This window comes from Rousettus aegyptiacus, unplaced genomic scaffold, assembly GCF_014176215.1.
Source record: "Rousettus aegyptiacus isolate mRouAeg1 unplaced genomic scaffold, mRouAeg1.p scaffold_m13_p_4, whole genome shotgun sequence".
In the NCBI taxonomy this organism is placed as follows: Eukaryota; Metazoa; Chordata; class Mammalia; order Chiroptera; family Pteropodidae; genus Rousettus; species Rousettus aegyptiacus.
Window position 1 is genome coordinate 51,293,773 of NW_023416307.1, and position 15,607 is coordinate 51,309,379.

Below are 15,607 nucleotides of genomic sequence, written 5' to 3' on the forward strand. Positions count from 1 at the left end.
GCCTGTTAATGAAGTCTTCAGTGCACTATTGCACACAGACACACGCACATAATCTTGGGAGCACCTATATGTAGGTTTAGCAAAGGATTAAAGATGCGATGGCTTTTTTCACAGCGGACTTATTATTTACTTCTAAAGTTGGCTTTTTTTTTTTTAACAGATAAGTGTAAAGCAGGAAATTACTTTTACTGATGTATCTGAGCAACTGATGAGAGACAAAAAACAAATCAGAGAGCCAGTAGACTTGCAGAAAAAGAAGAAACGGAAACAACGTTCTCCCGCAAAAGTAAGAAATATGTTAAGGTGGTGGTCTCTAACCTGTTAATCCCAAACTTTTGGTTAATTTTATGGGCAGGAACCTGGCTGGACTATAAGGCAGATGTAACAGTGTCATGTGGCTTAGCAAAGTTGGAAGGATGCATCAGCTTCACCAGGAGGAAGAAATACATGCCTGCATGGAGGTGGTGGGCCATTGCTTTCAATTTTTCCACTTCTTTTTCACCATATCTTTTTTCTAAAAACAAACTTACTTTCTCCATGTCTCTCTTTAAAAACTGAAAGATGGTATGCAGTACCCTGCTTCTCATTCACATTAATTTTACTTATTTTAACATTGTTTTAGGAAAATTCAGTACCAATTATTCATCAGGAAAAGGTTGTGGGACACCTGTACTAGAATAGAATGTAAGCTCCATGAGGGCAGGGACTTTATTTTATTCACAGCTATATTCCAAGAACCTGGAATAGTAGGCATAATAAACCTTCAACAAATAATTTTTATGTGAATGAATGGATTAGTAAACAAATGACCCAGTAAATACAGTTAAGAATTGCTTGCCTTTTTCCCTCTCTTTACTGTATATATTACTAGTTGACAATATGTAACATTTTGGTATTCCTAGGACCTCTGTGCAGGGCGTTTACATCTTTGTAGTTATTTTTTATCTTTTGTTTTCTTTCCTTGCATGTAATGAAGACTTTTTTTAAAAGATCATATTATAACATGACCTTTTTATTTTGATTGCTGATTGTTTTTGCATTTTTTATTTGAATCATAGTTATCATTATTATTTATATATTTTGTATACTTTTGGACTCATTGGTATCCTGGAGCCAGTTTGTATGATTGTTGAGTTTCAGAAATTTCACAAGCCAGTGCTAAAACCATTGCTAGCTTAAAATTAGCCGTGTTGAGAATATTTACACCATGGAAATCAGCAAACAGATTTGATCCCTAAATCAAATCACCAAACCCTTGATCCCTAAATGTGTTGTTAAACATTTACCATCATACCTCTGATTTTGGGATATATAAGTATGACTATTATAGAAGAGTTTGAAAAACGTAGAGACTAAAATAACCCATAGTTACATTTCCTAGAGATAACTATCTTAATTTCCTGCCATATTCTTTTTCCTATCTTCATATTTGTGTAGATAGAATTTCCAGGTTTTTAACACTTAAAATATATATAATCTGTTTTTACATTTAGTTATTAATGGTTTTTATAAGGATTTTCTTAACTGCACGTTATTTTTGATATAGTCAGTGATTGCTTTGTTATAGAGAAATTGTATTCTGTTTCTCTTCATTTTAAATCATCCTGCACTTAAAATATTTGTGTATAGATATTCATGCACTACTGAATCAAAAGGCATGAACTTTAAAAAAGGTTTCTTGATAATGTTACTCTTTCCAGAGATGTTGTACCAGTCACATTGCTACCTGCAGTGGACTTAAGGTGTGTCTGTCTACTCTCTAGCCTTGAGTATGAGACTGGCTTTAAGTATATCATTTATAAGAAAATACTCCGTATATAAGAAAATACTCTAAGGTCTTTTTAGGGAATTCTTAAAGTGAGATGACCAGAAATAATACATGGCCAACAGGGGTATGAGAATAACACAAACTATTATTTTCAAATTGTTCTAGCACATTATGTGTAACAGAGTGGTTGTGGATTGTTTTTAACACAGGTCTGTGAATGATTATTGCGTCTAGAGTCTTAGAATTTTGAAGCATAATCAATGAGTTACTTTACATTTTCTTAGGCATGTGTTTAAGAGTTTACACTTCTGAATTTTCAATAAAATAACTCAATAAAGTCACTCTTTCTGCCCTTTTGAGGAGCAGGGAAAAGCTTGCTTGGGTTTGTAAATCAATATGTTGTTTGTTTTAAATTCCCTAAAAACAACCTGAACTTGCTCAAAGAGTTATAATTTATAATTGCTTAGAGTAGCGGTCCCCAACCTTTTTGGCACCAGGGACCTGTGCTCCTATGAGAATCTGATGCCTGATGATCTGAGGTAGAGTTGAGGAGATGATGCCAGCACTGGGGAGCGGCTGCAAATAAAGATGAAGCTTCGCTTGCTCACCTGCAGCTCATCTCTTGCTGTGCAGCCCAGTTCCTAATAGGCCTGGGGGTTGGGGACCCTGGGACCCTGGCTTAGAAGACTCCACTCTCCCCCAACACCTTTCCCAAATCTTGTATTTTGCCATCATGAATATTTTGAGTATGTGTCACTATTCTGTCATATTAGATTGGTGATCTGTACAGGAAGTATAACCAAAGTAATATGATAGACTTTTAGTAAAATATTAGAACTCATTTCCCATATATGTGGCTCCCTTCATGATAAATTTGTGGTAAGAAGTGCTGTATTAGTAATTCATTTTTAGCTGCCTATGAATTGTAAGCAGTAAATGCCTTCTGAGTCTTTGTCATATAGCAAAGCCTAGTTATTTTAAGGTAGATTGATACTTGAATATTGCCAAAATACATTTGGCATCATGTTTGTAGAAAAAGAGGATAATCAAGCTAGGGAACGTTATATAGGTCAAGTTATTTGGTACTATTATGGAGTAAGCTGTTTTATGAAAGTAAATATTTTGCATAATAAAAACTTGTCCCTTTTAAATGTCAAATTTAATTTTATTTTAACTGCTTTATTGGAAATCTTTTTAATGTGTTTACTTTTTAAATATAGTGCATTCGAACATGATTCAGCTTTTAATGTCTTAGGGTATGTTGTAAACATTTTTTAAAAATCATATACATTATAACCATGCCCCCTGGGAGGACTGAGATAGTAGAGCTTTTTTCTCCCCTTACCCTGAAAATCTCTGACTGCTAGATTTTGTTTTTTGATGCTTATAATAGCTTAGCTGTCTCATTCCTTAATGATGTGCTGTTCATTTTTATATTGCTATACCTATATGGTCATTTAACATCACATTCCATTGCCCCTTCGAATCTATTTTTGTTTTGTTGTGGTTAGAATTGCAGAGAACTAAAGTTATTAGAAATGTATGAAAAGTGTCAGTAGATTTTAGTCTCAGTGCATTCATGTCAGTGGTTCTCCCTCCTGGCACTGCATTAGAATCACCAATAGAGCTTTTCCAGTTAAAAATAGCTAGGCCCCATCCCTGGAGATTCTTATTCAAGGAATTTCCATATATCCTTTAAAGAGTCCAAGGTGATAGTGATTTAATTCTAAGCTTGAAAATCTCAAGTCTTGATACTAGAAGTTTCTGGAGAAATGAAGTATTATCACCTGACTTTGCTGCTCACTTTTTAGGTGAATAGGAGATAACATTTTCTACCACACAGAGTTTTATGAGGATTGTTGAGTTAAGACTGCGGAACTCTAGATCCTTTTCAGTAAAATATAACAATATTATATACATTTTTTAGGTCTTTCAAACTCTTTAGGAGTTGAATGAGATAGAGCAGGATATTTTTTAATTACTTATTTCTCCTTATTTTGAAAGGTATCTCCTTTTTCATTCTTCCAGCAAATAATTTGGATATCTGTTATGTGCCAGGATCTCTTATCAGGTACTGAAGAAACGATGAGTGTTTGTTATAACACTTTAGGTGGTCGGAACAGAAATTGATTATTCAAAGTTATGCTGAATTCAGGAAGGAAGAGTATATTCTACAAATCAAATTGATTATAAATTATATAGAGAATTTTTTCCTGGTAATTTATTATACATCATTGGTTCCCAGAAAAGATTTTTAGTTTTGATATCAAAAAGATTTAAAATTAAATGATAAAAATGAGGAAAATTGAATTAAAAGCAGCAGAGAAATAGATGTACTAGGCATTTGTCATACATTGTCCTATATGCTGACCTAATTATGGAAGGAGTGGCTTTGAAGATGAAGTACCGATTATGAGACATAGAGATATGTTTTTCTCTTAAGAGAAAAACAAGAAAAAATAGTAAAGAAATTATTAATATTTATCTGATTTTCTCAGGGAATTACATGTTCTGGATAAATAATTTTTCCACAGAACAGAATTCTAATTTAAAAATACTTTGATGTAAATTTTTCTTTAAAAATATTGCATATTTCTTTACCGAATATTTAAGAAACCATGAGAGAAACGACCTTTTCTGAAACTCAAAGTCATTATTCTGATTACCATTTATCGCACCATGCTTATGATACAGTGAGTTTCATGTTCTAGCACTGTCAAAATCTTGCCATTTAAAAATCAGTTTTGGTAGTATGTAAAATCTAATATCGAGAGACAAAATCCTGAAGAATGAAAAAAAGTGATAGTGTGAGGGTGGGATCTTAGAGATATCTGTGATGGTCAAAATGTTGTGGTGGTTATTGCTCCGGATGGCTTTGCTATTTTGTTGTATGTCTTTGGGGTTGCACTCTTCTTTCATTTCTAGTTGGATTTGAAAAGGAGAGAGAATTTTAGACCTCACTGTCCACCCCCCCTTTCAGTAAAATAACTCATAATGGTGAGAAATTTAAATGCTCTCTAAGTTGTCTTTTGAGTTTCAGTGGTTTAGAAGTTGATTCAGATTGGTTTAAGAATGTAATTTATAATCATTAGGTTAAAATATGCTTTAATAATTTTATGTAGTAGATGTAATATAGTATAAAATGGGAAAAATCTTGTCTGCCATTTAAAAGAACAAAACGTTCTCACTGAGGGGTGACCCTCAGTGTCAGTGACCCTTGAGGACTGAAAAATCTCTGAATTGAATAGGTAGCTCTTAGTGCTTTGCCTGACAAAAACTGGTATATTATGTAAGGTAACCATCACTCTATGTATAGGTAGTTAGCTAGGGAACGGATTTGGCTCAGAACAAAAAAATCTATCTACTAATGGACCATGAGATAAAGAGAGTAGATTAGTAAAGGAATTCCATGTGGTATTGAAAAGTTTTCCTGAAAAATTGTTTTAAATTTATTAAATAAAGTAGGGAAAAAATCAAGTATGTTGAGTATTATTTAGACTGTTATAAATTTTAAAAAGAATAAAGTGATGAGCTGTGAGGATGTGTGGTATGGATAGCAGGTAGCTACATCAATAGACATTTATAGTTTCACTATGTTCCAGATACTGGGTTTATAGTGGTGAGTAAAACAGACAAAATCAGGTGATTATATTTAAAACAGATTACAAATTGAAAGTGCTACTGAGACAAGATGAATTTTGCTTTGTACAAAGATGTTTGTTACTTTGGCCTAAAAAGAAAAGAAAAAGAAAAAAATGAAAATAAAATATAAAATGCCCAATTATTTGATTTTTCTGTCTTTGAACTTTATAAATATGCTCGATTTTTCAGTCTGCTATTCACAATCCAATGTTAGCTGTTTCATCTATAAAATCCACCTTGAATTAAGGTTTGAATCCACAATGAAAGGCAGCATTACCTCCAGTGCCAGAAAACAATGACCTAGAACTCCTTAATTCTTCATAAAAGGGCTTTGTACAGTTAAGGATTACATCCGTTTCACATTAAGTAACTTGGACCAGATTTGTTCCTTATAAAGCCTTTCCCTGCAGTTGCTATGCCACAGAAAGCTATTGAACCGCCATGGTTTTTGGCACATGGATCTTATTTATCAACATGTGAAAAAAAATACTTGGTACTGTCTTGTTTTTATTCTCTTTTATATGAAATGTTTAATATCTTTTTGATATTTTTTTATGTTAGAAATACTTGGAATCATATTTTAAAGATTTTGTGGAGTATTTTGGTGTGTTTGTTTTATGCAGTATTAACTTGCATATTATTTTGTGACTACGAGGGGTTGAAAAAAATTCTCAGCTGACTGACCAGAGATGAAACTTTGCACACTCACTGACTCTCTTCCATTCTGCTGCCAAATGTTTCCCACTTTGACTTTGGTGGAGACTTTGAAGCATTGTTGACCATATTGGCTGTTTTCCCAGAACCCAACTGCCCTGTATAATTTGCATAATAATTACCATTGATTTACAAATTTACAGTATAGACAGAATCGCCTTCCTAAATTTAAAGTAAAAAATTATTTTAAAAACGTAATAAAGTCTTTTTTTCTTACCTACTTTTCTTTTCTAGGTTTGAGATGGAGTCATAGCTGTGTATTTACAGGCCCTAATCAGTTTCCACGGACTTTTGTATTTCTTAAGAGGTTTCCTAGATTTCTCTACCCTCTTTTTTAATTCCTACTCTTTATGCCCCCACCTCCAGTATTTGCCTCGTACTTGCCATGTGCTTCCTGAATTTATGTCCTAGTTTTGTTTGCTGCTTATCTTCACATCATATTCTGCCATCTTTCCTGTCAATAATGAAAAAAGGGATCATTTATTATTATCATTCTGCCATGTGTCTGATGAGAGAGGCAGTTTATTGTTGCATATAGAACAAATGGTTGGTAAATTAGACTACATGAAGCCCAAATGTGGCTTCTCTCTGGCACTGTTCAGACTGGGTCCACAGTGTTCTTAACCTCAAGCCCAAGAAGAAAAGGTTGATTCCTTTGTTACTTATTTTCCTTCCCCATACCTACTCTAATTTATCTGACAAATATTTTTAGGAATATGCTTAATAACGGTTTAGTAGTCCTAGAATAACCTTAGAGATCTTGGACTGAACCCAGTTCCAAATTTTATCCTAGGATGACTTGAAAAATTAGTTTTCTCATCCTTGAAAAAGAAAATGAAAATGTAATGCCATTTATGTGGCTTAGAAAAGTGTTTTAAGTATGTACATAGTCTCTCTCTCACATATCGCCTTCCAAGTTCCCCAGCCATTGCAATTGAGGTTATACCCATTTTATGTAGATCCTTCTCAAATAGTTATTATGTATATACAAACAAATACATGTACATCTTTTGCATACAAGAAAGTATATATATGTAGTCTCTCATATATAAAAATTAGAAGAATTATATACTGGATTCTAAACTTCGTTTTGTTTTTTTTGTTTATTTGTTTTTTACTTAATCCTGGAGCTCTTTCCATATAAGTATATAGAGAGCTTTCTCATTTTACTTTGCAACCACATGACATGAAATTGTATTCATTTTCCATGATTTATTTAACCAGTCCTATACTGATTGATACTTACTTCATGTCTAAAACATAAGATTTTTGTCCTGTGTATGTGAGAATTTGAAATAGAAAATAAAGCTATCCTCACCCTAACAGAAATCACTTAGCGACTCCATCAGACATCAGCTTTGGAGAGGAGGGGGCAGAGAGCTGAGATCTTACTTAACCAGTTTCCAAAGTTTCATCAGTGATCTTTACCCATTCTGAGTCACACTGTACTTTTTGACAATATATATTAATATATTCTAACAGCCTTTTCAAAATTACTTAGGAAAAAATATTTTATAATCTTTGGTGACCATTGTTTGCATTAAAAGGCATTATCTTTTTTATATAAATTAGTACTACGTTTTTAAAACTTCTTTCTTTTGTTTTTGCCTTTTTTTTTTTAAACTAGATCCTTACAATAAATGAGGATGGATCACTTGGTTTGAAAACCCCTAAATCTCACATTTGTGAGCACTGCAATGCTGCCTTTAGAACGAACTATCACTTACAGAGACATGTCTTCATTCATACAGGTATTTCTTGAGTTAAATGGGCTTATGGCCATTAAAATTATCTTTACTATTTTATCTTCGTGTAAATGTCGTTCATTCTTAAGACCATAGCTAACCTGGCATTTCAAATCAGAGATTTTATAGGCCAGAATGTCAGAAGAAAACCAGGAAAATTTTTAAATGAGAAAATAATTAGCGTGGATGTGCAAAATTAATTAGTCTTAATTGGACACTTATTTGGCTTAATGTGTTCTTTTTAGCTAGAGAAACAGTAAAAGAATGTACTATTAAAAGCCTGTCAACATTTACTTTTCTATGCAAGATGTCCAGATGGAGTTTGAAATAAGAATTTGGGGATCAAATATAAAAGATGATAATTAAAAACATGAAATTGTAGAGAACAGAACTAAAGACTGATCATAGATCTTTGAGGAAACAGACTAGTCATATAGGTTGAATTTAAGGAGTAAGGAGGGGTCAGAGACAGAGCAATAAGGTAGGTTGATGAACTAGGAAAATACAGTTGTCCCAGAAGCCAAAAGAAGAGAAAACTGCCAAGAAGGGTATCATCAACAGTGGTACAACCTTCGGAGAGGATAGACAACTGAGAAAGCAACCAATAAAATAAATAGCAAGAAGATTATGAGTAGCTTTTTAAAAAGTAGAGTATAAGGGTTAAAGCACAAGTGGGCGGTAAAGAGTTTGAGACAGGATATACTCCCTTTCAAGGTGTGGTGAAAAAAAAAAGGCATGAAAGTAAAAAGGTAGGAGTGTTTCAGGATTTCTGGAATGTTTCTTTGCATAGAGCAGACCAAAGAATACTTCCTTTGAAAGGAAAGGCTACAGCAAAGAGAGACTGTTTGAGAATACAGAATTTTTTTAAAAAAAGGATATTTATAAAATTCTGAAGGTTCTGGAGAAAATAAGTGAAAGAACATAACCTGATGGTTGGAAGAACAAAGTGGGTGGATCTCTTCAGATAAAAAGGAAGAAAAGATGTTTAAGACACACTAGATAACCTATAGAGTCCTTTCTAGCCCTGTGATTTTTAAATTCTATTTTAAATTGTTTTATTTATTTCCTTTATTATTATTTTTTTTTACCTTGAAGGCTAGAGATCAGGTTCAATTTCATTTTTGTATGATTGTGAGAATGTGAATTTTAAAATCTTGGGGAAAAATTAAAAGGAAGTAAAGTGAATGAGCAGTTCAAAAAATTGTATGGATAATTTGGAATTTTCCAGAATTTGGGTTTCTAAGATTTATCTTTCCTGAGAAATAGTAACTATAAACTGTGTTTTATCCAGTAACTAATTTGTGGATGTGAAATTATTTTAAGGCGAAAAACCATTTCAGTGTAGTCAATGTGACATGCGTTTCATACAGAAGTACCTGCTACAGAGACATGAGAAGATTCATACTGGTGAGTGTTGCCACCCTTACTAGAGTCATTAAAACTACCCTTTCACATACAGGAGAGAATTTGTAATGAGTAGCAACAATTTATTGCCACTTTCGTTAGCTTTGTTTGTTAAGAGTATACATCACAGCTCATCTTTTTTCTTCCTTCAATAAATCAGTGTTAACTGTCAAGACTTGGCTTTAATGTCCAAGCCCATTAAATTACTTTGAAATCGTCTTTTATAATAACGTAAAATATATTTAAAGTAACAAAAGGAAGTTTTTGTGAAATAGATGTTTCCTTAGTTGTTTAACAAGTTTAGAGTAGGTGAAATTAGTCATTTACATTAATTAGCCTGGGGGAGGGAAGCAATACCACTTCTTTTTTCTTACTATTTCATGTATGTAGTTCATTCTATCAAGAAAGTTATAATAATTTGGAAACTTCAGTTTTTTAGTTAAGCTATCAATGATTTAGAAACATATTTCAGAAGATTACTATGAAGGAACCAATACTTTAAAAAGTTAAGTCTCATTTTGGAGCAAACATATATTTCTTTGTTTATTTTTGTTGTTGTTTTGGCTAATGTAAAACCAAATCTTATATGTAACCTTGATTTAGTAGACTGTCAACTTTTGATGTCTCTAAGTGTGGTGAAGTGTTTCTTTAGAATTTATTTTTAGTGTTTTACCTTTTTGTGGTGTTATAAAAGCAGAGTTGGTGGATTTGTACAGTTCAATTCTTACATTTAAATAGAGTTGAGAATGATGGTGATAATATGTGAATATTAAAAATATTAAAGTTCTTCATATTTCTCTATATTAATTAATTACTCAAGCAAGTATCTGCCCATTGTTGTCATTTAGATGTGTTCTCTTGGTACCCGCGGTACCCAGGAAAGGAGATCCATGGACAATTGTAGTTTAGAAGAAGCAACTATTTCTTCCTAATAACTTTCCTTAACTTCCTTTGCCTCTAACTAGGAAGCTTGAATGTGACTGGTCTCCTTAAATAAAACTTCAGCTATTCAGTGTATCTGTATGCTTCGATGTTCTACTTTTCAAATGCACATCACTCATTTCAGTTTAAGTAAACATTTATTCATCACTTGCAGGTGAAAGGGAGTAATACTGGGTACTTTGGGAAAAGGAACAACTTTTTTGATTTTATTGTGACTTATAGCTAAATTTAAATTTCTATACAGTAATAAAACCTGATGAGATAATGATAAATGAAAGTGGTTAATTATTTTTGTGTGTTTTTAATACCTATTAGATTTTGTTGGTTTATTAATTCATTCAACAAAAAATTGCTGAGCCTTAAGTATTTTTTAGGTACCAGAAATATAGAACTAATATAAGACAGTTTCCTTGGAGTTTATAGTCCAATAGTAGAGACACACATGTAAACAAGCACAGTGCAATAAGTGTTGTAGAGTTTTATACAAAGTGCTGTTGTGCCCTGAGGAAGAGGGAGATGTACTGTCTGTTGAAAGCTACACAGGGAAGGCAACACAAAACTGTAGGAGGCTCAGTTAGAGACGGGGGTGGGGAGGGCGGAGATGTGGAAGGGGAGGGAGGAAGAGAGAGTGAGAATCTGAAAAAAAGATTTTTGGAACAATACTTAACCTTTACTACATGCTCTGCTATTTTCTGTTCTAGTAAATTCTGGTCACAATCCTCTAATCTCACTGTTTGGGAAAACAGCTTGTGCTAGGCCATTGAGTATCTTGAAGAGCAGATATTGTGCTAAATATTTTGTTAAATATCTTATTTACTTCTCACGTTAATCTTGAAAGAGACGAGTGATTTCTGTTCCCATAAAGCACACAGAAGTCAAGAAACTTTTCTAAATGTATATGATCTAGTGTATGATGGATCCAAGATTCCAGCTCAAGTCTCTGTAACTCCAGAGTACACATGCGAAATCACTAACAATGCAGAATGGAATTAGAAGCAGAGCAGCATCTTTTGGCATTTTTGAGATTTTCTTGCTTTGCCACCAACCCTTCCTTTGGGTTTGGTAACATTTAAAAGGGGCTGAAGCAAATGCTGGAGTTCTCATAGAGAATATATTTAGAAGAATGTAAGGAATTAAAAGGAACCAGGACAAACCAGTCACTATCATTCTTTAACAGAGAAAAGTTTCTTTTGAAAAGAGACTCAGTTTTACCCCTTTGATCCTGTGTCCTCCCCACATAAGCTCTCAGGAACTTATATGTAAGGAGACTCGATTTTCTTTATTCATTTTCTTGATTCTTTGTATGGACTCTTTCTGAAGACAGATATTTTTGTCTTAGAAGCAACATACCTATAAACTATACTTATCTGGGAATATATATTTAGAACCACAAATATGTTCTTCATTATTTATTATTTTGTCCTTACTGTTTTTTTCATGTTTTAAATGACTTATTTTTGGAGGGGGTTAGTTCGCTAAAGTTTGCCTATGTCAAGGCTTTTTCTCTCTTTATACTCTTAGTTTAGAAGAATACATTGAAATAGTTATGTCAGTAAAAAAGATTTTGCTTATGTTTATCCACGTTTAAATTGTTAAGGTAATGAACCGATTATCAAAGGTTGTGTTGTGAAAAGAATGACCAGTTCTTACAGGCTTTTTCCTTATAGCCTCCCTCATCCTTTACTGTCTTCTCCAGTCTTTCAGCCTTCAAGCCCATTCTCCCCTCCATTTGCAACATGATTAAAAATCATTACCTGCTTTGCTGCTCTTGCCACCAATAAAGAAATGTTCTGTGGCTTTTTAAAAAACCCAAGACCTAGCTTGGTTTGGTTTTCAAATAGAAAATTTTAAAACTCAGCCTGGATAGACTCACTTAATTCTGTTTCCTAAATTCGTGCTAGCCTATGAAATACCATTTTAGGGGAGACTACTTTTTCATCTTGAGGCTGATCCTTGACTGCCAAAATTCAAATATACTTGGGACTGCTATTTTTAGCAGTTATGGAAGATTTGTATCTTTTCTGTGAATGTATTATAGATTCTTTGCTTATAATATATTTAGGGATACGGGAGAGAAGGTGAATTCTTGGAGCAAAGGTTGAAAATAATCCTAATTGATCATTTTGTTTAGGGTCAGAATTACTGCTCAGGTACATACATACCTAAGATAAACATTCATCATCACTGGTAGATTTACTATGTGATCAGATGCTTTTATCTGAGGTACCTTTTCCTTTCCATTTCCAAATGCATATATAGAATAAACGTTAGAATGACATATATCCAGTTGTGTTATTTTCTAGTCACCTTGTTATTTTACTCTGAGGAAATGATAGTCTTCTTGATGTTGGGAGGGAAGCATGAGTGTGAGGAGTGAAGAACTTAAGTACGATATTCAATATTTTATTTTAATTTGCTAAATTCCACTAAATAGTCAAGAATACCTATCGTGATATTCTGACTATTATGGCAAATTGTGGTTGTTTTATATAGTTGTGCCACACTTCATAATTTTTTATTTCGTTAGTAAAAATGTTATGAAGACATTTCTGTATATGGAGAAGTTTTTATAAAATGATTTTCCTCCCCCAAATAAAAGAGGTTTTGAAAATAAGCCAAGTCATTCTGAAGTATGCATATATAAGATTTCTTTTTTTTTTTTAAGGCTTTAGCTCTTGAATGCATACAATTTTATGGATATAAATGTAGTAAGAAACATTGGAAAACCTGTCTTCTATGTAAGCATTCTTCATACCTGAAAACATACGTTGATATTCTTTTCTTCTTGACTATGACTTTAACTCGCAACCATGTTGAATAGCTGAATAATAGCATTATTATTTTTTAAACCAGTTGAGCTAGTGGGGTGAAGTCAGAGAAAGTCGATTCACCCTTGACTAAGCTCAGCACTTAGTATTTCCTTCAGTATGGTTCAGTTATTAATAAAAACTATAGTTTTCTTCTGATTATTTTAAACACCTAATTTATAGTTTATTAACTATAATGGAGAAATCTTGTTAAAAGAGAGTGTTAAAGACCTAGATAGGGTTTCTCTCTTCTTTGGAAGGTGAAGGAAATGAATTTTGTTTGTGTTACTGAGAATGTTGTCTGCACTATCAGCTCCTGGCATTGTGATCGCTGAAGCCAGACGGCACTGGCATGGGCAGAGTTTGCCAAGAAAGATTAAGCAGGGAAGTACAGATTGCTGTGGCTGACATTCTCTGCTTTAACAAAGCTTTCAGAAACCAGATTTTTTTGCTCTGCAAAATTTTCAATAAGTCACACTAAAATTTGATTTTACATAAAGCGCTTGTAAAAGTTTCACACTATATAACTTCTCAGTAAAGATAGTAAAGAAACCATATACACATATACATATATATGTATGTATGTATAAAACACTATACAGTTCTTTAAAGATAACCTGCGGAGGGATAGGAAAAGTCATCCAGAAAATTATCTCCATTTTAACATGCATTTGAACTGAAATATGGAGAATGAGTTTTCAATTAAGTGTATATATTTTGTGTTTAAGTGTAATTACCCCTCCCCCTCAAATACATGTAAAGTGCTCTTCGTTGCAGTGTCTATAATTTTTAAAAAATTGTTTGTTGTTTGTCATTTGTTTCGACAAGTCTGTAGCTTAACAAACCTCTTGAAGTGGTCTCATTTTTACTTATGTATCATCATTGAATGAATGAATGTGTGAATTGTGTGACTCACAATTTGACAAATCCTATATAGTAGTATAGACAACCTGTGCTTTAGTTTACATGAAATAGACCAGTGAGGGTTCACATAGGTGGCTCCATGGAAGGGATTGAACTTAACTGGCCCTGCAAGGTAGATGTAGATTTTTTAAGTGCATGGATTACATGGGAGTCAAGTGTCACCAAAGGAACTATAAGTAGTAAAACAGAAGCACATGGAAGCTAGGACCAGGAGAAAAATTTGGGGTGTACTGAAGTTGGGAATCTTTGGGAAAGCATAGATAAACAGATAACAGATAATCAATTCAGAAACACAGAGTAGCAAGTTAAAAATCAGGCAAAGAAGCAGACATCAGAACAATTGTGGGTACTGGCTAATAGAACAAGTAGTGTGTCAAACATGCTAGTTTAAAAGAACCAGAAGGAGGCAGGTACTTTAGGATAGTTAAAAAGCTAGAAATTCCTAAGAATTTATCTCTATCATAAAGCTAATAATACTATATAAATTTATTGATTACCTATTCTAAGCACTGTATTAAACAGAATACATAAGTTATCTTACTTTGTCCTCACAAGAGTCTCGTGAGGAGGGTATTGTTGTGTTGTTGTTGCTGTTGTTATTATTATTATTAATTATTATTTTACAGATAAGAAAACTAAGGGGGCAACATGATTAAGCAATGTGCTTCAGTGAGCACTACTGGGTAATGACACAATCTAGATTTTCAAAGTTCATGTCTTTAACGAGTATGCTATTGAAAGGCGTAGACCAAGCACCAAGAAAATTTTGAGTTCACAAAAACTTTTGGAGCTTTTTATTTCATTCAGATGAAAGAGCCACTCCCGGACCTGGCCTTATGACTTGTGGGTATTTGGGTATGCTTAGCAGAAATGAAGTCTGCGGATGTAGGAGTAAGAGCATATTCCTGCTGGTATGGAGTGAGCACAGGCAAGATGGACAACTTGTAAATGACTATTCTGACTAGAGCAGAAAGTAGTGGGTAGAATAGGGATAAGGAATTAAAACTAGAATGCTTGATTTTACATTGTCAAGCCTTGCTGCCAAACTAAAGAATGTCACATTTATCCTGTAAGCACCGTATAGAACCATAGGATTTAACCTGTATGATGGAAGAATATTATTGTTTTTTAAAGAAATCTGAAAATTGGGCAAATGAGTTACTTTTTTGTTAACTATAACTAATATTTAAAATTATAATGTATTTATATAATTGCAGATTTATTAACCCCCTTTTTTTTAGATATTAAAATTTTTTTTAAAAAAATGAAAACAACAGTGTTATGCTTCAAGGAATGTAATATCACTTCAATTTTGACCAGTTTATGAGAAATACACAAAACTTGGAAACCACTGAATAGTACAGTGAAATGAAGAAGGTTATGTTTTTTGGACTTTAAATCCTCTTCATTTTTTAACAGTGCAGTATGCACTGAATTTCAGAAAAAGAACTGTAAAAGGACTCCCCAAATTTAACTTAACACATAGAACTTCCTAATTTTTTTTTAAGTTACCCTGACAACAATTTATTTTTGATTTTTTGGTTTTATTGTGGTTTTAAAAAATCATTCTCATATTTTAGAAAACATGATTAGTCTAGAACATGATAGTTTCTCTTCTTTCGTTAGTTTGCCTTCCTTAATATGGGTTCTTACCTGCTCCC

At 33.1% G+C, this 15,607-nt stretch overlaps 1 protein-coding gene across 5 annotated transcripts in view; it reads left to right on the plus strand.

Moving 5' to 3' along the window:
- The window catches only part of ZNF148 (zinc finger protein 148), a 105,744-nt gene that overhangs the window by 70,332 nt on the left and 19,805 nt on the right, over window positions 1–15,607 (plus strand). For all 5 annotated transcript variants that reach the window (XM_016135192.2, XM_016135195.2, XM_016135189.2 and 2 more), the window contains 3 exons: window positions 161–286; window positions 7,752–7,875; window positions 9,193–9,276. In XM_016135192.2, coding sequence (XP_015990678.1) covers window positions 161–286; window positions 7,752–7,875; window positions 9,193–9,276 — 334 coding nt within the window. The remainder of the gene's footprint in view (window positions 1–160; window positions 287–7,751; window positions 7,876–9,192; window positions 9,277–15,607) is intronic.